This window comes from Mustela putorius, unplaced genomic scaffold, assembly GCF_011764305.1.
Source record: "Mustela putorius furo isolate JIRA1106 unplaced genomic scaffold, ASM1176430v1.1 tig00003962_pilon_pilon_pilon, whole genome shotgun sequence".
Classification (NCBI taxonomy): Eukaryota; Metazoa; Chordata; class Mammalia; order Carnivora; family Mustelidae; genus Mustela; species Mustela putorius.
The window spans coordinates 19,720,697-19,743,880 of NW_025422106.1; the positions used below are offsets into that span (position 1 = coordinate 19,720,697).

The following is a 23,184-nucleotide window of genomic DNA, read 5'->3' on the forward strand; positions in this document are numbered from 1 at the left end:
GAACAAAGTCAGAAAACTCATACTTCCTAATTTCAAAACTTACTATAAAGCCACAGTAATCAAAACACTGTGCTACTTGTATCAGAACAGACTATGTATCAAAGAAACAGAATATGAAGTCTAGAAAGAAATCCTGACATATAGGGTCAAATTATTTTCAACAAGAGTGCTAACACCATTCAATGGGGAAAGGACAGTTTTTTGAACAAAAGGTGCTGGCAAAACTGGATATCCACATGCAAAAGAATGAAGCCACACCCTTCCCTTACCTTACATATAAAAATAAATTCAAAACAGGTCAAAGATCTAAACAGCTAAAACTATAAAACCCCTAGAAAAGAACATAAAAGAAAATCTTTACAACATTGGATTTGGCAATAATTTTTTTTGGATATAATACCAAAAAAGCACTAGCAACAACACAATAAAAAATGGATAAACTAGGGGCGCCTGGGTGGCTCAGTGGGTTAAGCTGCTGCCTTTGGCTCAGGTCATGATCTCAGGGTCCTGGGATCGAGTCCCACATAGGGCTCTCTGCTCGGCGGGGAGCCTGCTTCCCTCTCTCTCTCTCTCTCTGCCAGCCTCTCTACCTACCTGTGATCTCTCTGTCAAATAAATAAATAAAATCTTTAAAAAAAAAAAAAAAAGGATAAACTGGCCTTCGTCAAATGAAAAAAAAGCCTTTGTGCAGCAAATGACACTATTAAGAAAGTAAAATGACAGTCCACAGAATGGGGAGAACATTTGCAAATCATGTACCTGGTAAGGGTTTACCATCCGTGACATGTAAAGAACTCCCACAACTCAACAACAACAAAAATAGCCCAATTAAAAAATGGGCAAAGAACTTTAATAGACACTTCTCCAAAGAAGAAACACAAATGGCCAATAAGCTTAAAAAAAGATGACCGACACTGCTGGTTATGAGAAAGATGCAAATCAGGGCATCTGGATGGCTCAGTCAGAAGAGCATGCAACTCTTAATCTCAGGGTCCTGAGTTCAAGCTCCATGTTGAGTGTAGGAATTACTTAAATATATAAATTAAAGAAAAAAAAAAACCTTAAAAAAAAAAGACTGAAACCAAAATAAAATACCACTGCACATAAGAAATTTCTAGGAGAAGAGTGTGGAGATAATAGGAGATAAACAAAACATGGCATGTACATACAATGGAATATTTATTCAGCCAGAAACCATTTTGTTGCATGCTCGGAATTTCATTCCTTATTGTGGCTGAGTAAGTATCGTGCAACAAAATGGATCAATCTTGAAAACATTATGTTAAATGTCACAAGTCAGACATATAAGGATAAATATTGTATGATTCCATCGATATGAGGTACCCAGAATAGGCAACTGAGAGAGACCAAGAATAGAACAGAGCTACCAGGGGCTAGTAACAGGGTGAATGAAGAGTTATGTTTAAGACACAGAATTTAAGAGAATTTTTAAAAGTTCACTAACAGATAATGGTGATGGCTGAAAAATACTGTGAATGTACTTGATGCCACTGAAATGCACACTTTAAAAAGTTAAAAAAAAAACTTAAAACAAATTTTACCACAATATAAATAAGTAAATAAATTTTTAAAAGCTAAACTCAAATTTATTTTGACCAAGCTCCCACTTTGGAATTTCCTTTTATCAGCCAAAAACACTGCTTTGCATATCTCACCTTTAACCCTAAATTTTGGACTTTTCTTCATTGCCTAAAAAATAAAGTTTCAACTCCAACTGGCTCACAATATTTTCCAGATTGCTCACATCAGCCTCTTCCTCTTCATTTCTTAACATCACCTGCATGAATCTTCTGCCCTCTAACTAACTTTTCTGAACATCCATTTTCTTGATCTCCCTGGCTTGAACAATTCTGTCTTTCTAAGTTTTATTCTTACTTCAAGTTCAGCTAAGGTTCCACATCTCTTCTTGCAGCACATATAGCCCGCACTATTCTTCTAGTGGACAGGTACTCCTGATATACAGCTTTGCATCCATAAATATCTGGGAATTCTAGGGAGACAGCAGTCTAAGCCATCCCCGATTCCTCCTCTCTCTCCTAACTCCTTCATTTCTTGGTTCCTGGGGGATATAGATGTATTTCTCAGGTTCTCTTACAGTTAGATGTGGTCATGTGACTGAGTTCTACCCAGTGGAATGTGAATGAAAGTGTGCCATTTCCAGGCCTGGCCCATAAAAATCCTCAGCATGATTTCCCATGTTTTCCCTTCTGGCCAGCAGAAAGAATCAACTTCCATGGAAGCTATGTTTTAAAAATGGCAGAGTCTTTGGGACACCTGGGTGGCTCAGTCAGTTAAGTGTCTGCCTTAGACTCAGGTCATAATACCGGGGTCCTAGGATCAAGTCCCCATCAGTCTCCTTGCTTGGCGGGGAGTCTGCTTCTCCCTCTGCCTGCCACTCCCCCTGCTTGTGTGCACACTCTCTCACACAAGTAAATAAGTAAAATCTTTAAAAATAAAAAATAAAATAAAATAAAAATGGCAGAGTCTTTGCTGTCCAAGGTCCTAAGAAATCACAAAGAGGAGGGCTATCCTGTAGAGCTATTCAGATCAGCAGCTCATTACTGTTTCATAAGTATAATAAAGATCGATTATGTTGATCATTATACTACCTTCCCTAATAAAATAACAATAACAAAAACTATAAAGTGAAAAAGAGAAACACTTTCCTATATAGTTCACAGGGTACAATGTGTAAATGAGAGCCCGATCCGATCTGCTTACAGTTCTATTTGTTGTTTTTCTTTGCTTGCTTTATAATAAAGAGCTAAGTGTGATCACCAATGCCTAGGAGGAGGTCTGCCACGCTGCCAGAGTCTATTGGCTATTTAAGGGTTCAGGGAGCTCAGACTGCTAAACCAGCATATTCATGAGGGGCTCTCAAGCCCCTACAAGCATTCTCAAGAGCTACAGAGTAGTTCTTAGTGCAGTTTTAAACATTTACATTAAATTCTGTACCCTAAAGAAATGATACACATTCTTCTCCAATGACAAAAAAAACACATTTTTAAGCAAATATGTACCACCATTTTGTAACCACAATTAAATCTTTAAAAATGACCCAAAAACGTAACAATTCGGAAACTATAAAGCATTCTTCTAAATCAAATATGGCATCAGCAAGTAAGAGACTAATAGACAAAAAGTGCCCAAAGTTAATAAAGAGACTGGCAAAAAAAAGAAAAAAAGGAAAGTAACTAAAGGAAATGAACAGACATGCAAAAGAAAACATGCAAATGACCACAAAACAGAAATGATCCTGAACCTCACTAATCACAAGCAGTAAAATGAGTTACTCTTTTTCATCTCATTAAAGACTGAAAAGCATGCAGTCCTGATGAGGCTGAAGAAAAATAGGCACTCTGATTCATATTAATGACATGTGATGAATACTGGGGGATATAAATCTAAGACTAACTATTAAAAATTTTAAAAATACATGGGTGTTTGGGTGTCTCATTCAGTTGGGTATCCAACTCTTGGTTTCGGCTTAGGTCATCATCTCAGAGTCATGAGATCAAGCTCAGCACCAGGCTCTGCACTCAGTGGGGAATCTGCTTGGGATTCTGTCTCTGCCCCTGCTCCTGTTCACACACGTGTGTTCACACTCTTCTCTCTTTCCCTCTCTCTCTAAATAAATAAAATCATTAAAAAAATTTTTTTAATACAAGGGTGCCTGGGTAGCTCAGATGGTTAACATCTGCCTTTGGCTCAGGTCATGATCCCGGGATCCTGGGATCCTGGGATCAAGTCCCATATGGGGCTCCTGGCTCTGTGAGGGGCCTGCTTCCTCCCTCTCCCTCCTCTCCCCTGCTCATTCTCTCTCTCTCTGTGTGTAACTCTCTCAAATGAATAAATAAAATCTTTTTTAAATTTTTCTTTTTAAAAATACAAATGCCCCTGACACAGAATCCTAGTTTTGGCATTCTAGTCTATACAATTAAAAGCATCAATTAACAAAAACATATGGACAAAGACATTTACTTAAGGATTAAATGTAATATCAAAAAACTGTAAAAAATTTAAGTATTCATCCATTCACAGTGAAATGGTTGAGTAAATGAGGCTCATTAGTGTAACAGAATATTACTTAACACTTACAGGAATGTGTTAGATCTCTATCTACTATTCTGAGGAAAGCTAAGATATACTCTTAGGTAAATAAAGCAAGATGCAGAGTAATGTGTATACAATGACTTCATTTCGGGGTGCTTGGCTGGCTCAGTCAATGGAGCATATGGCTCTTGGTCTCAGGGTCATGAGTTCAAGCCCCAGACTGTGTATAAAGAGTACTTTAAAATATATATATGACCTCACTCTAAAATATAACCATCTCCGCCCTATGTATGTATGTATATTTTCACTTGAATGTATAAGCAAGTAAATACGAAAGGAAGGATACATACCAAACAACCATTAATACTGGTTGGCTCACAAGTAATGTGACTAGGAAAAAGTGAGAATACAAAAGAAAACAAATACTTCTTTTAATCCAGAAAGATTTTTGGGGGGAGGCGGGGGGTCAGAGAGAGGGAGCACAGGCAGACAGAGTGGCAGGCAGAGGCAGAGGGAAAAGCAGGCTCCCTGTTGAGCAAGAAGCCCGATGTGAGACTCGATCCCAGGACGCTGGGATCATGACCTGAGCCGAAGGTAACCACTCAACCAACTGAGCCATCCAGGCATCCCAATCCAGAAAGATTTTTAAATCTAAATTTGTTAACCTGGAAAAGTATTAAAAAATACATTTAAGAAAGTGTATTTCAAAAATTGCGGGATGTTCCAGATACAAAGATTACATGTGGTTCCATTTATATGAAATATCCAGAATAGGCAAATCCACAGAGACAGAGAAAACAGACTGGGAGTTGCCAGAGCCTAGGGTGAGACAGGAGTAAGGAGTGACTGCTAATAGGTATGAAGTTTCTTTCAGGGATGACAAAAATGTTCTTAAATTAGATAGTGGTGATGGTTGCAAATTTTCTATATATGCTAAAAAAAATCCTGAATTGCACACTTTAAAAGAGTTAATTTTATGGTAGTATGTGAATTTTGGTCAATAAAATGAATAAATAAAATCTTGGTTAGGAACAGTATAACCAAGAACACTAGGAGATAAAAAGAAAAAGAGTTGACCACTACAAATTTTAAATATCTAAATAGCAAAAACCAAAACAGAAAAATAAAAACCCATAAACAAAGTTTAAAAAGAGAAACTAAGTAAAAAGTGTACACACAACACACACCCTACAGATCAACAAAGAACAAACAATTCGAGGGCGCCTGGGTGGCTCAGTGGGTTAAGCCGCTGCCTTCAGCTCAGGTCATGATCTCACGGTCCTGGGATCGAGTCCCGCATCGGGCTCTCTGCTCAGCAGGGAGCCTACTTCCTCCTCTCTCTCTCTCTCTGCCTGCCTCTCTGCCTACTTGTGATCTCTGTCAAATAAATAAATAAAATCTTTAAAAAAAAAAAAAAAAAGAACAAACAATTCAAGGGGTGGCTCAGTAGGTTAGTCTATGGCTTTGGCTCAGGTCATGATCCCAAGTCCTAGGATGGAGCCCTGCATCAGCTCCCTGCTCAATGATGAGTCTCCTTCTCCCTCTCCCTTTGCCCCTTTCCCTACTTGTGCTTGTGCTCTCTCTTAAATTAATAAAATCTTAAAAAAAAAAATTTTTTCAATGGACAATGAGAAATCCATAGGAGATGTACAAATAATCAAACATTTGGAAAGATTTAGCTGTGATTATTCAAATATAAGTTCATGTAAGAGTAGTACTTTATTTATAATAGCTTTTTGCCTATGCTTATTTTCCCAATAAACAGAAACCCTCCACAAAATTACTCTTTTGACAGGCTCTAAAGCAATCTAACATAAACAACAGTGTCCTCTTAATGGAAAAGAGCAGCTACAGACCTGAGTGGAGTACCACAGCATCACAGACTCGAAAAGATTACCTAAGGTTACTTACTTAGTCATCTATTGCATAAATTCCTTATCCAGTATTTCTACAAAGTACTGAATCATTCCACTGATTCTGAACATCTCCATCCATAGGCAAGTCATGGAGGAGCCCATTTCATGTTCACTCCACTACGAGTATTTCTCCCAAAAGTGGCATGTATACATAGACAGATAGATAGATAAATACATAGATAAATAATAAAGTATTGCCAAAACAACCTTCATACAGAAATTCAAATAAAACAGTAAGATTAACACCTTACCCTGCTCTATTTTTAATAAAAAAAATTAAGAGTCCCTTAGAATTAGCAGTTGTCATAGTACCAATTTCTCTATGCAGCATATGTGGTATCCTACCTTCCTAATAAGACGCTATGAAAACTGTTCTAAAATACCTAAAATGAGTTACTAGTCAATTTCATTAGCACCAAGCAGATACACCCTTAAGTACATGCAAATAACACAAGTGATGGATTCTAACAGGACAACCCTTGCTGCGATTGTTGGAGAAACTATGTTGAACACTGACAGGAGTATCACTTAATCTTCTCTGGTAAAAGAATGAAACTAAAGAACTGTTTTTAAATTTTTAATTAATGAGAGTATCACTTATTTTCCCTTCAGAAGAATTTTTGTATGAGTATGTCTCTGCCAAGGCCAGCAAACAAAAAGACCTAAAGTGATCATAATTAGAAATGGTCTCCTGAAATACTGTGTTTACAGAACATTAAGCCTAAAGTAATACACACTTTGATTTAAAATGAACCAGATGACCTCTGGACATAATGGAAATAATTCTGCCCCCCTCACCTTATTCATGTTGTTTTCATCAACCACATCCTTGGATATATCCTGGATTATTTCTGGACACAAGATAAGGAGAATGATTTGTAGTGGCCAAACTGCTGCTTTACGTTTGGTGCTTTCAGCAAAACCATCCACCAAGTCGAACAGTTTTTCTGCACACTCTGTGTGAAAAATACAATTAAATGATATTCCTAAGTGAGAAAAATATCTCTGGCATTAAACTAAAAGCCTGCACTATCCAAAATCCCAAAGGTCACATTTTTAAAAGATAAACTTGAAAGTTCATTTAAACAATGAAATTTCAGGTTAGCAGACAAGCAATATTATATTGTCTGTGTATTAAAAGAGCTATTTTGGGGTGCCTAGGTGGCTCAGGACATGATCTCATGGGTCGTGCAATAGAGGCCCACATCAGGCTCTTGCTCAGCTGGATTCTGCTTGGATATTCTCTCCCTATGCCCCTTCCCCTGCACTCTCTCTCTCTCGCTCTCATTCTCTCTCAAATAATCTTTCAAAAATAAATTTAAAAAATAGAAGAGCTATCTTGATCCATCCTAAAAAAGGTCACTTTTCAGAAAAGACAAACTTGTCCTGAGTCTCAATGTGCAGGCCTTAACGCAAAGTGTCACCTTCACAAGAAGCAAACTGGACAGCTTGCCAAAGGGAATCATACTCTCCAGAAGTCTGTATTCTCTGCATCACAGCTATGTCTCAAGAATTCTAGGTAAGGCTACTACTACTTGATATACATCTCCCTGAATACAAAATGAAGCCTCACAGCACAAAAGACTACTTCTCTACAAAGAAGAGCCATCAAATATCCAATCCACAACTCTAATTATAACTCTGATTATAAAGATTAGAGCTTTATTCCAAACTTCTTTCACTATTTGCTCAAAGGACAGGATTGAGGGAAATTTTGAAATATAAGAGAAAAAATATTTCCTATTTGATACCAGCTGACAAGATGTAAAAGCACCATAATAACATAAATAATCTGGAAAGTGATAGATTTTACCTCATAAGGAAGAGTTTAAAAGAAGAATAAACGTATTCTTACCAGCCATATCAGTCTGTGGAATCTGGTATAGCTTTGTAAATTCATCTGGATAATTTTCTACCCAGTTCCAAAAGGCCTATAAATAACAAAACATATGTTTTTACATGAAAGCAGGGGTATTTTTGTAATATAGTAAATAAAATGTCATACAACCCCAATTATATTACAAACTTCTAATTTCCTTCATAAGAATACTGCAATGCATTCCTCCTAAATGTTAATGTGACATTATCACTCAAGTCATGACTTTTAATTCAAAATAGTAAAGACAGCAACATTTATAAGCAAAATGTAACAAAATTTTAATAGCTAAGAAGTTATAACTTACTTTTTCCAGGCTATTTATAACTGCTAACTGTGCAACCTTCTTTAGGGCTTTAAATTTAAATGCAGTTTCTAGAAAAAAAAAATTTTTTTAATTAACTCTAAAATTAGTTAACACAAATTCAGAGTTACTTGTAAAAACAAACAAACAAATAAAACTTTGCTTTTACATACAAACTTTTGTTCCAGTATTATTTGTAAGCAACATGAAGGTAAAAACTCACTATGTCCACTAAAGATAAATTCAGTGAAAAGCAAACATGCCTTGAATTTCAAAAGTTCTTGCTTTTTTCTTTTTTTTTTTTATAATAACTGATTTTTAAAATATAAAACACATGGTCACTATAGAAAATTTTTTTAAAAGTACACAACTAAGGGAAATTTAAAACATCATCCATGATTCTACCATTCCTTAATGAACTTCATTCCATTCCTTTTCATATGCAAGTTTAAGACAAATATATTTACCACAACTGAGATCATAAAGGCTAAATCAAACCTGTTCTCTTCATTTTACATAGTAACCCAAATTTTTTCCATACCATTAAAAATTCCTCATCCATATAGGATGACTCTAAATAGGACAGTAACTATAACTTCACAGTTAAAACAAGTCAGCTATTTTCAATCTCATGTATTTCTTTCAAAATCTTAGTATTTTCAAGTATTACAAATGAGCAAACTGTTTCTGAGATTAGAGATCTAACAAACTACTGACCTGTGTTTCAAAGCCACAGTCTGTTCAAGTATGCTCTGGTGTCTTTCAGAATATTTAAGTCAATGTACTAAGTCACTGGTTATTTAAACACTTTGCAATTATACATTTAAGAGATTTCTAATATATTATTATAAATGACATTAATAAACACTTTTATATCCAAATATTTTCCATATTACTGTTCATTTCTTTAAGATAAGATCTAGAAGTAGAATTATCTGGTCAAAGAGAGGAGTATTTTTTAAGGCTCTTGATAAATATTGCCAAGCCAATTTTCAGAAGGGTTGGGCCAAATGCTACTCACACCAAGCAGCATATGAAGGTAGCCTTATCAACATTCTTATCATCATTAAACATGCGTTTGTTTTTACTTTGCTAATTTGATTGTTCAAAATAGTGGACTGCACTTTAAAAACTAGACTAAACATGTTTCCATAAGAATATATTAGATATTTTCATTTCCTCTTCCGTCAATGTGCTGTCCCCATCTACGAAAAGATTTATACCTGGAAAAAATGATCCTTCTATAAACTATTTTACTGGTAACAGCCCCTTGGCAGAAAACTCAGCCCACAAACTTTGCTTGTTTTAACTGATGTATAACTGACATACATTATATTAGTTTCAGGTATTCAACATAATGATTCCGTATTTGAATAAACTGTGAAATAGTCACAGTAAGTTTAGTTAATATCAGTCAGTCACCATATGTAGTTACAAATTTTCTTGTGATGAGAACTTTTAAGATCTACTCTCTTAGCAACTTTTAAACATGCAATCCAGTACTACTAACTACAGCTGCCATGCTATACATTACATCCCCATGACTTTTTACAACTGGAAGTCTGTACCTTTTGATTCCCTTGACTCATTTCGCTTACTCTCCCATCCCTAGTCCCACATCTGGCAAACGCCACTTTGTTCTCCGTATCTATGAGCCTGGTTGTTTTCTTTTTTAAAAACAAGATTCCATATGTAAGTGAGACATACAGTATTTGTCTTTCTCTGACATATTTCACTTAGCATAATTCCCTAAAGGTCCATCATGTTGTCACAAATGGTAAGATTTCCTTCCTTTTTATGGCTGAGTAACAGTCCATTTTAATACAGAATGCATACATTCCCTTTTGTCTATTTTATAAATAAGATACAAAATATTTCTTAAACATGTATAAACATACATATATGTTTTAAATATATATATTTCACATCTTCTTTAACCATTCACCTGTCAATGGATACTGAAGTTGTTTCCATACCTTGGCTATTATAAAATAATGCTGCAATGAACATCAGGTATACAGATCTTCTCAAGTTAATGTTTTCATTTTCTTTGGATAAGCACCAAGAAGTGGAACTGCTGGATCATATAGTAGTTCTACCTTTAATTTTTTGAGGAACCTCCATATTATTTTGCTTGGCATCTGTGCCAATTGACATTCCCTCCAACAGTGCATATTTTCACCAACACTTATTATTTCTTGTTGTTTTGGTAATAGCCCTTCTAAGAAATGTGAGGAGATACCTCATTGTGGTTCTGATTTGTACTTTTCTGATGATAAGTAATACTGAACATCTTTTATGTGCCTGCTGGCCACCTGTATGTCTTCTTTGGAAAAAATATCTATTTAGGTCCTCTGCCATTTTTAAAATCACAATGTGAGGTTTTTTTGCTATTGAGCTGAATGAGTTCTTCACATATTTTGTATATTAACCGCTAATCAGATATATGATTTGCAAATATTTTCTCCCATTCAGTAAGCTTCCTTCTCATTTTGTTGAAAATTCCTCTGCAGCTTTTAATCTGGTATAGTCTCACTTGCTTATTTTTTTTTTAAAGATTTTATTTATTTATCAGAGAGAGAGAGGGGGAGAGAACGAGCACAGGCAGACAGAATAGCAGGCAGAGGCAGAGGGAGAAGCAGGCTCCCCGCCGAGCAAGGAGCCCGATGTGGGACTCGATCCCAGGACGCCGAGATCATGACCTGAGCCGAAGGCAGCTGCCTAACCAACTGAGCCACCCAGGCGTCCCACACTTGCTTATTTTTATTTTTGTTGCCTCCTATAGACTTTTAATGGAGGGCTCTAGATACTTACCTTTCTAATATAGAGATGAGTCTTTGAGTAATAAAACTGACTAAACAATTTAAATGTCATTTTTGCTGGACTTGGAAATGAATAATTTGCTCTCTAAGTCAGTTTTAAAATATATTTTCCAACTTCCTTTGCTCTTGCTCGCCTTTGATTTCCAAATAATGGCATTACACTTTCAAGCGTTCTTGAGCCTTTTTGCCTTCCTACGTTCATTAAATTTACCTTTGTAACCTACTTCTTAAATTTTATACACAGAGAAAAATTCTAAATTTTATCATCCTTAACTTTAATTTAACTTAATGATATGTCCTAAAATCTTAAAATTTCAACTGTGAACTGCGTTGTGGTTTATTACAGTTTAAAACAATTGAGGTCCACTTAACATAACAGCTAAAATAATCTACTTTATTTCTTTATTAAAGTTACTGAAAATGATTTAATTGTTGTTTGGTCTTATAATGGTAATGACCTAAAATCAGTAACAGGGATAGAACACAGACTTATAGTACTACTCTACATAGATACAGCCTTTTTTTTTTTCAAGATTTTATTTATTTACTTCAGAGAGAGGGAGAGGAGAGAGAGAGCACCCCATGAGTGGGGTGGGGGGTGGGGGAGAAGGAAAAGCAGACTCCCCACTGAGCAGGGAGCCCAACATGCGGACTCAATCCCAGGACCTGATATCATGACCCCAGCTGAAGGCAGATGCTTAATTGACAGAGCCACCCAGGCACCCCTAGATACAGCCTTTTTACATCTCTGGTGAAAGAGTTACAGAGTTTAAAGCAAATATTAACAAAACAATAAACAAGGTATTTTGACAATTACATTGTAGAACTGTTGAGGTTTTCAAAGTTAATATAACTAAATCTTCTAGTTCAGACACTAAATACATTTTTCATAATTCCTTAATCAATATACAAAGTAAAATTAAAAAGTGTGAATCACATACTATAAGAAACAATTTTAGTGAAATGAATTTAGTTATTTATACTCAGTTTATTAAAAATGTCTGCTGACATTTGATTTATATTAACACTTTCATGCTTACCACAAAAATTCTCTCAATCCCTTGTGACTGTTTAATCAACATAATCATGTGAAGCATTTTCCAAAGCTTTGAAATCACATATTAAGGGGCGCCTGGGTGGCACAGTCGGTTAGGTATACCATTCTTAGTTTTGGCTGGGGCCATGATCTCAGATCATGGGAGCAAGCCCATGTCAGTCTCCATGCTAACTGCAGAGACTACATGGGTTTCTCTCTCCCTCTAGCTTTGCCCCTCCCCCACTTTCTCGATATCTGAAAAAATCTTTAAAAACTTTTTTTTTAAATAAATAAAATCACATATTAAGCACTGTAATGTCACCAGATGGGATTACAACTGAAATGTTCTACAAGGAAGCAAAAAGCACTGAAAAGGTAATAGACTATGTAATTCTGCAAAGTTAGTCAGAATGCTAACAGATCTGAAAATACAAATATCAGAAATGAGATGCCCATCTCAATTCCTCCTCTTGGCATAAAATGACAAACTTCTGGTTCCATTATGCAATGGAACTTTGATATCCTGCTAAGCTATCTGCTTTTAGCACTATAACAGTTAAACAGATAGCTTCTATAACCTATACCTATCCTTAAGAAATGAAATTCTAGAAAAATTAAGTAACAGCACCTGTATATTCTTTGTTAAAGCAAAACTTGTAGTTGAACAAAACTTTCCATTGCCAAGATTTAAGACACTCATTTTTTTGTTTTCAAGGCTCAAAAGTTATTGAATCATTAAACATCATTATCCGTTTCACAAGGACATTTGCATTATAAAATCCACTTTGATGTTCTACTTCAACACAATTAGGACAATTCATACATTCAAACACCAGTTTTTCACTCACCTTGATTAGTTTCAAATATATCTTACATTTAAACTTACCCTTTAGGAGTCGTTTTAATTTTGCACAATCCACATTGATATACTGTAACAACTCTATATCATGCACATCAACGTTGTCTTCTGAACAAACAGTCAATTCCTGTAATCTGAAAAGTAAAAGCCAAAAATAATTCACTATCAAGGAAAGTTCCAAATTCTGAACTGAACAGATTCTTCTCACCCAAATGATGAGTTTATAAGAAAAAATATACATAAAAAATAAGACAGTAAATATTTCTTATAAAATTTAAAGGTACATAACTAATTCAGGGGATATGATAAAACTGAAACCAAAACAATCCAGGAGACTTCGCTGTGTATACATAAATCATGTTGTACACATCAAATTTATATAATCTTTATCTAACAAAAAAATCATAGCATGCAGAGAACTATGGAAACAGAGATACAGGAGTATTTGAAATACTATTCTCTGTGCTATGTGTATTTTTGAAATTTTTCTGTCTGAAAATAAACTTATTAATTTCTGATTACATCAACTAGACTTCAAAAACAAACAGTATTTTATCTACATTTACAGGATACATTTATTTTGTATTAAAAAATGAGCATTGGGGCGCCTGGGTGGCTCAGTGGGTTAAGCCGCTGCCTTCAGCTCGGGTCATGATCTCAGGGTCCTGGGATCGAGCCCCTCATCGGGCTCTCTGCTCAGCGGGGAGCCTGCTTCCTCCTCTCTCTCTCTCTGCCTGCCTCTCTGCTTACTTGTGATCTCTCTCTGTCCAATAAATAAAAAATAAAATCTTAAAAAAAAATTTTTTTTTAAATGAGCATTTATTCCTTATAGTTTCACAATCTGTACATGTATTTATGTGATTATTTGATTAATGTCCCTCCCTCACAAAACTTACTCTGGTAAAGAATCTTTCCAAATCCCAAATTTCCCTTATATTAAATATGAAGCTACCACAGATGTAGAAAAATTTAACACTTAACAAAATAGATTTCTTTAAACTTATTAAAAAATTCACTTAAGTCTGAATAAAAATTTTTACTAACAGAAGTAGCTTTTCTTTTATTTGCTTTGTTTATAGTCAATTCAATTAATTAACATATAACGTATTATTGGTTTCAGAGGTAGAAGTCAGTGATTCATCAGTCTTATATAATACCCAGTGCTCATTATACCACATGCCTTTCTTAATGTCCATCACCCAGCTACACCATCCCCCAACCTCCCTTGATTCCAGCAACCCTGTTTGTTTCCTATAGTTAAAAGTCTCTAATGGGGGGGTGCCTGGGTGGTTCAGTCTGTTAAGCGTCTGCCTTCGGCTCAGGTCATCATCCCAGGGTCCTGGGACTGAGTCCTTACATTGGGCTCCTTGTCAGCATGGAGCCTGTTTCTCCCTCTGCCTGCTGCTCCCCCAGTTTGTGCGCACACACTCTCTCTCTCTCTCTGACAAATAAATAAATAAAATCTTTTTAAAAAAAAAGTTTCTTATGGTTTGTCTCTCTCTCTGGTTTCATTTTGTTTTATTTTTTCCTCTCTTCCCCCATGATCCTCTCTTTTGTTTCTTAAATTTCACATATCAGGGAGATCATATGATAACCATCTTTCTCTGATTGACTTATTTTGCTTAGCATAACACCCCCTAGTTGCAGTCACATTACTGCAAATGACAAGATTTCTTTTTTTTTTTTTTATGGCTACATAGTATTCCATTGTATATATACACCACATCTTCTTTATCCATTCATCTGTTGATGGACATCTGGGCTCTTTTCACAGTCTGCTTACTGTGGACACTGCTGCTATAAACAGTGGGGTGCAAGTGCCCCTTCAGATCATTACGTTTTATCTGTGGGGTAAATACCCAGTAGTGCAATTGCTGTGTGGTAGGGTAGCTCTATTTTCAACTTTTTGAGGAACTTCCATGCAGTTTTCCAGAGTGACTGCACCAGCTTACCTTCCCACCAATAGTGGGATCTGCATCCTCACTAACATCTGTCATTTCCTGACTGGTTAATTTTAGCCATTCTGACTGGTATGAGATGGAATCTCATTGAGGTTTTGATTTGTATTTCCCTGATGCCAAGTGATGTTGAGCACATTTTCATGTGTCTGTTGGCCATCTGTATGTCTTCTTTGGAGAAATGTCTGTTCATGTCTTCTGCCCATTTCTTGAATGGATTATTTGTTCTTTAGGTGTTCGGTTTGGTAAGTTTTTTATAGATTTTGGATACTAGCCCTTTATCTAATACGTCATTTACAAATATCTTCTCCCAGATTCTGTCTGTTGTCTTTTGGTTTTGTCGTTTCCTTTGCTGTGAGGAGTCAGTTTTTCAAAAGCTGACACTGTTAATCTACTGAACTCTGCTTCCTAATGAGACATATTCATTATTTTAATTAAGATATCAAAAATGTAAGATGAATGGAATTACTAATGTTCATAAATGCAGAGAGAGACAGATACGGTGAAAAAATACAAATACTACAAAATCTTACTCATAATATTAACTCAAATTGTAGCCATTTTAATGCAGTCTAAAACTGACATTAATCATCATACTAAACATTCAGTTGCTAGAAGTGATATCAATCCGATTTCTTCCTTCTCAAATTCCTTTTTCACTAACTTTAGCTTGCAGATGTGTAGCTAACATTAAAATTATTCTAAGCACTTACACTAAAGCTCTTCTTATCATCAGGGTGAGAAAAGCTTAGCAGTTCATACTGGGAATGACAAGGTCCTCAATACTGACTTATATGCTAAAAATTCCACAGCTGCTGCAAAGAGCCTAGAAAATATGGAATATGATTCCTTAGGAAACACAACTTAATAAATCAGCAACACCAACTTCTGAAAAGCTGACTCTTCCAGTTATTTGTGAAAAATGGAAGAAAAGTTTAATTCTTTTTACAGCCCGGTATTTCCATAGGGAAGGGGTATTTTGTGAGGCTTAAACATCATTTCTGAAGGACAGAAATCAAAGCACAGTTGGGAGTAAATGAAGTAGAAAACTTACCAAAACATCTAGAAAGACCAGGTAAACTGAAAACAAAAAGATATTTAAAAACATATAGAAATAAAATAAATAAAAGTGCCCGAGTGGCTCGGTTGGTTAAGCATCCAACACTTCCTTGATTTCACCTTCGGTCATGATCTCAGGGTTGTGAGCTTGAGCCCTACATGGGGAATCTGCTTGAGATTCTTTCTCTCCATCTGCCCCGCCCCACCTTTCTCACTCTCTCTCTCTCTTAAAAAAAAGGGGGAAAAAAAGGGAAAAGAAAGAAACTAAGACAAACACCCCCCCCCATCCACCCAGGTGCAGAAATGAAGAGGAACCTAAAAACCAGAAAAGGTTTTGAAGACATGGTCTGACCATGCAACAAAGGAAGCACAGGAGCCAGGTTTTTATCTCTCCTTAACCTAGGGGTTTGTGGCTATCATCTACATGGGACCGGATACAGAGCTTTCTACCCTGTAATGCAGAGAGTAGAACTGGGGCCCTGCAAAACTAGAAAGAACTAAGCCTGCAAGACCAGCAAGAACTATGCAATTTCTTAAATGAGAGTTGCAGAGAGAGAGATGGAATGAAGGGAGAGTGGAAGGAGATTAAAAAAAAAAAATCTACCAACATTAAGATGTCTGTCTGCTCTGGCTGTTTTGGGTAGGGAAAAAAGTCACCCAGAGCTGTTACCGTAAGGGTCTGAGGTCCACATTTATACTACCCATACAATCTGGGAATGAGAAATTAATTAAAAAAAAAAAAAGGAAACAAAAGGGAAAAAAAAAAAAGTCCAGAGCTGGGCACTTAGCAAAAGCAAAAACCATCACTAGGACATTCCCACATCCACAAGAGATCCCAAAGAAGATACAGACGTGCACTAAAGATGAATTTGCAAAATTTACAGAAAAGAGAAAACCATTCACTATGAATGAGAATTGGCACATACAAGATTATTTAACAATCTTTTAAGAGAATATAAAATATGCCTCAAATGATTAGAGCCATATAAAAAAATTTAAACTATAAAGAAGAATAAGAAACCATTAAAAAAAAAACAAACAGCAGATCTGTAAAGAATCAAACAGAACTTCTGGGGCACCTGGATGACGGTCAGTTAAGCATCTCCCTCTTAGTTTCGGCTCAGGTCATGAGCTCAGGGTTCTGAAACCAAGCCCGCATCCAAGCCACCTGGGCATGAAGCCTGCTTAAGATTCTCTCTCTCCCTCAGCCCCTCCCCCTTCTCTAAAAAGAAAAAAAAATCAAATAGAACTTTTAAAATCACTGAGCCTTCTGCTTCTGGCATTATGTCAAATCAGATATTCTTTTTTTTTTTTAAAGATTTTATTTATTTATTCATTTGATAGTGAGAGAGGGAACACAGCAGGGGGAGTAGGAGAGGTAGAAGCAGGGTTCCCATTGATGCGGGGCTCCATCCCAGGACTCTGGATCAAGACCTGAGCCAAAGGCAGATGCTTAACTGAGCCACCCAGACGCCCCTCAAATCAGATATTCTTCAGAGCCCTCCCACTACAAAACAATTAGATCTAGTGCAACTGTACAGTAATTCTGTGAATAGAGCAGCCCATCTTCTACATAAAAGAGTACTATGAGTTGCAGAACATGGTATACTTCGGCAGAAGTATACTTAAGATCTGTACCCCAGGGGCGCCTGGGTGGCTCAGTGGGTTAAGCCGCTGCCTTCGGCTCAGGTCATGATCTCAGAGTCCTGGGATGGAGCCCCACATCGGGCTCTCTGCTCAGCAGGGAGCCTGCTTCCTCCTCTCTCTCTGCCTGCCTCTCTGCCTGCTTGTGATCTCTGTCTGTCAAATAAATAAATAAAATCTTTAAAAGAAAAAAAAAAAAAGATCTGTACCCCAGGGGCGCCTGGGTGGCTCAGTGGGTTAGGCCGCTGCCTTCAGCTCAGGTCATGATCTCAGGGTCCTGGGATTGAGTCCTGCATCAGGCTCTCTGCTCAGCAGGGAGCCTACTTCCTCCTCTCTCTCTCTCTCTCTCTGCCTGCCTCTCTGCCTACTTGTGATCTCTGTCAAATAAATAAATAAAATCTTTAAAAAAAAAAAAAAAGATCTGTACCCCATATTTCCTTAAAAAACAATCAAAGACCAAGAAATATCAAAAGCTAATGTTATTTCTAAAAGAGAAACATCTGTGGACAGGTAGCAGAGTCAAACACAGTAAATTTTCATGATATTGGTTCATCTATTAGAAATGGGATACAAAATCAATCTTCAGAAAGAACTGCCATTCTGGGGTACCTGGGTGGCTCAGTCGGTTAAGCATCTGCCTTTGCCTCAGATCATGATCCCAGGGTCCTGGGATTGAGCCCTAGGTCGGGCTCCCTGCTGAGCGGGGATTCTGCTTCGCCCTCTGCTTCTGTCCCTTCCCCTCCCAAACTGGTGCTCTATTGCTCTCTCTCACTCTGGCTCAACTAAATCTTTTAAAAAAAAAGAAAGAAAGAAAGAACTGCCACTCTAGTCACTTGCATATTTTAAGTCACCTAATGCTATGAAGGCTATATCTACATCTAAATTAAACCATCATAGTGGTCTTTTAGGTGAGTGGTCCTCTAACAAGATCAGCTCCTTCTTCTGGTACAAACTACACAAAATGCAGTTATCTAAAACATGTACTTCAGAGATCCAATTTCTGAGCAGTCTGTCCACTAGAAGCTACAGAAACTAGCTTATTCTGGAGACATTTAACTTATCTTCTGGAAACAGTAAGGTTCAGGATATACACAAAAGTTGCCTATATTTACATGCATTGATGCTGCAAAATCCTATAAAATGTAACCTTTGGTGCCAGAAAATTTCTAGAGTTTTTAAAAGATGGCACACTTGCTGTATTTTATAGAGCAACTTGTGTATGGATAGACTAAAAGATATTCTATTATTTTGATCGTTGTTACCTTCAATGTAAAATTATTTCAAATAGTAAGCTAGCGTGATAGTCACTTAAATTGATTTTTTCTTTTATAATTTTCAAACCTCCTATTCCCTAGATGTCGGTTACCTTGCTACTTCAACTAATTTAATATTACTCAGAATATAAAATGTTATCACTCAAAAGATTTCATCAAGACATTGTTCTATTGTATAAACATTACCTAACAGCATCAATCATATCATACCATTAAACAAAATCAATTTTCTTTGCACCGAGTCTGATGAGGAACTGAACAATACGGTTGCCTAGCATCATGACTATAGAAATACCATTTTTTATTAAAAAGACAGGAGAATTTTGAAGTTAGCCAAGTCACCCAAAACACTATAGCACAAACTCTCAAACTATGATGCATATTCCACTCACACTTGTTTTTCCAACAACAGAAGAATGAACAAAGCTGACTAATGGAAGCCCACTGTTCACACAACATAGACAAGTCAAAAGATGAAGGATGTATCAATAAAGAGGGTTGTTTTTCCACATTCTATATCAGTCTCAGATTCACTAAATCACTAAGTGATTCATATTATACTTCCTACTTGGTCATAGTTAAGACCCATTTGACTCTACTTGGATGAGACAGGCAAATCATTTGCATGAAAGCATGTTCCAGAGTCACTTCAATTCACCATCAGTTATTATTCCATACAGCACCATCTACACATAAATTTCTTCCCATGCATAGCATATCACAACTGATGATCACATGGTTTTTAATCAATAACAGCTTAAATCATATTTATCATATAATATTGAAGTAAAAATATTAAAATATATATTTCATAAAATATGGTTAAAATGGAAGTATAGAAGTAGCAGCCTGATATAATGAATTTAATAGACTCTGAAACCAGTCTGACTTTAAAATTTGGGTTCCCCGTTATTCAACAAAGCGCCTTAATAAATTCTTTGGGTATTAGTTTGTTTACCTATAAACTGGGGAATTATCACCCACATTTCAAAGATACTATCAAGATAAAACAGTACAACATATACTGTAAACACCAAAATATGGGAGCTTTTAGAATTCATACACTTAAAACACAGTCTACTTTCTGGAGAAGACTACTTTGCAATTACTCACTTCCTTATGCTTCGCTATCATTAGGTTTTGATTTTGCTTCGTAACTTAGGATCTTGTGATTAAGAGCAGTGCTGTGAGATTTTTAGAAATCTGACTACTCTTCTCAGTTATTCTGATCAGCTAATTCCATTTAAAAGAATATTTAAAAACCCAACCAAAAACTCATACCTCGTGTAAAAACAAAAACCTGATCATGAGCAATAGATTTCCCTAAAATTTGGACTTTCAACTTCATAACTACTCACATTTAATTGTACATACCAATATCACAATACTACGTGATAAAAATGTCAAAGAAATCAATGTATAAAATTTATACAAAAGTCCAAGTCAAATTCATTTCTAACTTTTTATTTTTATGCAGACAAAAGAAAGTCTTCTAAAATTATATTACTTCACAACAGTTCTACATAGTTTACACACTAACCTCGTAGAAATGCGACTAAACACTGCATTGAAGTTGTTGCAGCTGAGAGAAAATAAAACCCCAGAGGCAGAATTCCGAAGTTCAGCGGCATGTTGGTTTCCTTCGCGACAGGTATGAAGAAAATGGCAGATTTCTGGCAACAACTGTTTGACCAACATTGTTTCATCTAATCTCATGGTGTCCTTCGGTTGCTGCAATAGAAATAATCACATAATTCTAAAACTTTGTTAAATTCACATGTAAAGATTTTATGTATGAAATTTTTCAAACATGGGGCGCCTGAGAGGCTCAACGGGTTGAGCCTCTGCCTTCAGCTCAGGTCATGATCTCAAGGTCCTGGGATCAAGCCCTACATCCGGCTCTCTGCTTGGCAGGGAGCCTACTTCCCTTCCTCTCTCTGCTTGCCTCTCTGCCTACTTGTGATCTCTGTCTGTCAAAAAAGTAAGTAAAATCTTTAAAAAAAAAAAAAGAAAGAAATTTTTCAAACAGACATAAGACTTGAAATAGAATAATGAACACCCATATCACCTACACTCAACAACTGTTCATATTTCACCATGTTCACTGTATCTATACTCAGTCTAATAAATAGGATAGTTCATCTTTCATTGCTTTTTTCTTTTTTTTTCCATGTTTCACCTCTTTTCACAATGAAAGTCCAGCCCCCCATCCATTCTCCCTAGAATCCGCCCCCCCCCCCGCAACACTACCACTCCTGTTGGTTCCCTGTTCATCAAATCCCTATAGAAGCTTTTCCACTCCTAGGAATCCCAAGTTTATTTTGAGTTCCAAATAAACGTTACTTATATTCATTTATTTGTGGTGCACTGTGTCATCTGTCTCATATCCAAATAAATTCCTGGGTGTAAAATTTACTTATTAAAAATAGTTTTGCTTTGCTTGAGCCATTTCAAAGTAAGTTACAAACATCATAATATTTCATCCACAGGTATTTTAGCATCTCTTAAAAATAAGGACATTCAAGGGTGCCTGGGTGGCTCAGTCATTAAGTATCTACCTTCCACTCAGGTCATGATCCCAGGGTCCTGGGATGGAGCCCCACATCGGGTTCCCTGCTTGAAGGAAGCCTGCTTCTCCCTCTCCCATTCCCCGTGTTTGTGTTCCCTCTCTTGCTATCTTTCTCTGTCAAATAAATAAACAAAATCTTAAAATAAATAAATAAAAATAAGGACACTCAAAAAATAAAATAAATAAGGACATTCTTGGGGCACCTTGGGTGGCTGGCCACCAACTCTTGATTTCGGCTCAGGATATGATCTCAGGATCATGAGATGGCGTCCAAAGGCACTGCGTTGAGCACATAGTCAGCTTGTCCCTCTCTCTCCTCCTCTGCCCTTCCCCTCCCCTATTGAAATGCACATACTCTCTCTTTAAAATAAAATCTTTAGAAAATAAAAATAAGGGCATTCTCCAATTTAACTTCAGTACAATCACCACATCAAAGAACAACAACAAAATTCCTCTTACATCAGCTAATACCCATTATATATTCAAATTACCCCAACTGCCCCCAAAATGTCTTTCATAACTTTTAATGTTTTACTTACTTACTCGTGAGAGACAGAGCTAGTGAGAGAGAGCGTGAGGCAGGAGGAGAAGGAGAACAGGCTCCCTGCTGAACAGGGAACCCCACAACATAGGGCTCAGGCCCAGGACTCTCCAACAATGACCTGAGCTGAAGGCAGACAGACACTTGACCGACTGAGCCACCCAGGTGACCTCAAAACTTTTTAATTCAATCAGGATTCAAAAAAGGGTTCAGATGATTACAGCATGATTCCTTTAGGCTCTTTATTCTAAAATGACTGCCCCCCCAACACTCCATATACATCATTTTATTTTGACTTTAAGAAAACAGGCCTTACAAAATGTTCCATATTGTTGATCATGATTATTTCTTAGTAGTGTGAGTCTTGTAGTTACTGTATTTTCAATAGCTGGAACCTAAATCTAATGGTCTGATTAAATTCAGGTTAAACACTTCAAGCAGTTCAGTGAAATTCATACTGTATCATATCAGGAGTCCATAATGCTAGGTGGCCCCAATGTTAATGACACAGCAAGCTTGACAACCTTACTGTTAATATTAAACTCGCTACTTTATAAAGTAAATCTTTTCCCTACAATTAACAAAATAAACAATGGATAAGCTATCCTGCAGATGCACCGTTCCACATCAATATGTCACCTAAGCCTAATAATAGTCATGTATGAATGAGAATTCGTACAATTTCAGTAATACCAAGCAAAGAATAAAATTGTGTATAATTATGTGCTATCCTTGATTCTGTAATTGCAATCCAAGTGCTTACAGATGCAAATACACTGGAACATACAGACAACAAATATCACAAAACCTCAGAAATTCAAGTGGCAATGCCTGTATCTTACAGGCCAATCAAACAATAGAAATGCTGAAACTCCAATTAATAAGCAAGTAAAAATTACAGAAGTATTCAATCTTTTGAATAATGGTCATATATGCAGGAACCAAGATCGCTCAAATTCTACAAAATTTTACTCATAGTACTGCTAAGTATTTGATCATTTCATTTAGCCATTTCAACTACTTATATGACAAACACGTCCTTGCAGGCTCACTTCTTAAACTACCTCACCGAACTTCAATCTAAAAATGAAAATCAACAGACAACCATAATAACACTGTAGGCAATTCAAGAAAACAAAATTATTTGATAACATGAATAGCATTATTTTTAATTATAAATTCAATGAAAGAAATCCATACATTTTCAATAGAGCAGATACTCTGCTTACTTATTAGAGTTTTAATTAGGCTA

General features: G+C 36.3%; 1 protein-coding gene across 7 annotated transcripts in view; it reads right to left on the reverse strand.

The window, feature by feature from the left end:
* Positions 1–23,184, reverse strand: part of NF1 (neurofibromin 1) — a 258,675-nt gene that overhangs the window by 177,283 nt on the left and 58,208 nt on the right. For all 7 annotated transcript variants that reach the window (XM_045070006.1, XM_045070004.1, XM_045070003.1 and 4 more), the window contains exons 4-8: positions 20,363–20,553; positions 12,915–13,021; positions 8,174–8,241; positions 7,846–7,921; positions 6,789–6,946 (exon numbers count right to left, since the gene is read on the reverse strand). In XM_045070006.1, coding sequence (XP_044925941.1) covers positions 6,789–6,946; positions 7,846–7,921; positions 8,174–8,241; positions 12,915–13,021; positions 20,363–20,553 — 600 coding nt within the window. The remainder of the gene's footprint in view (positions 1–6,788; positions 6,947–7,845; positions 7,922–8,173; positions 8,242–12,914; positions 13,022–20,362; positions 20,554–23,184) is intronic.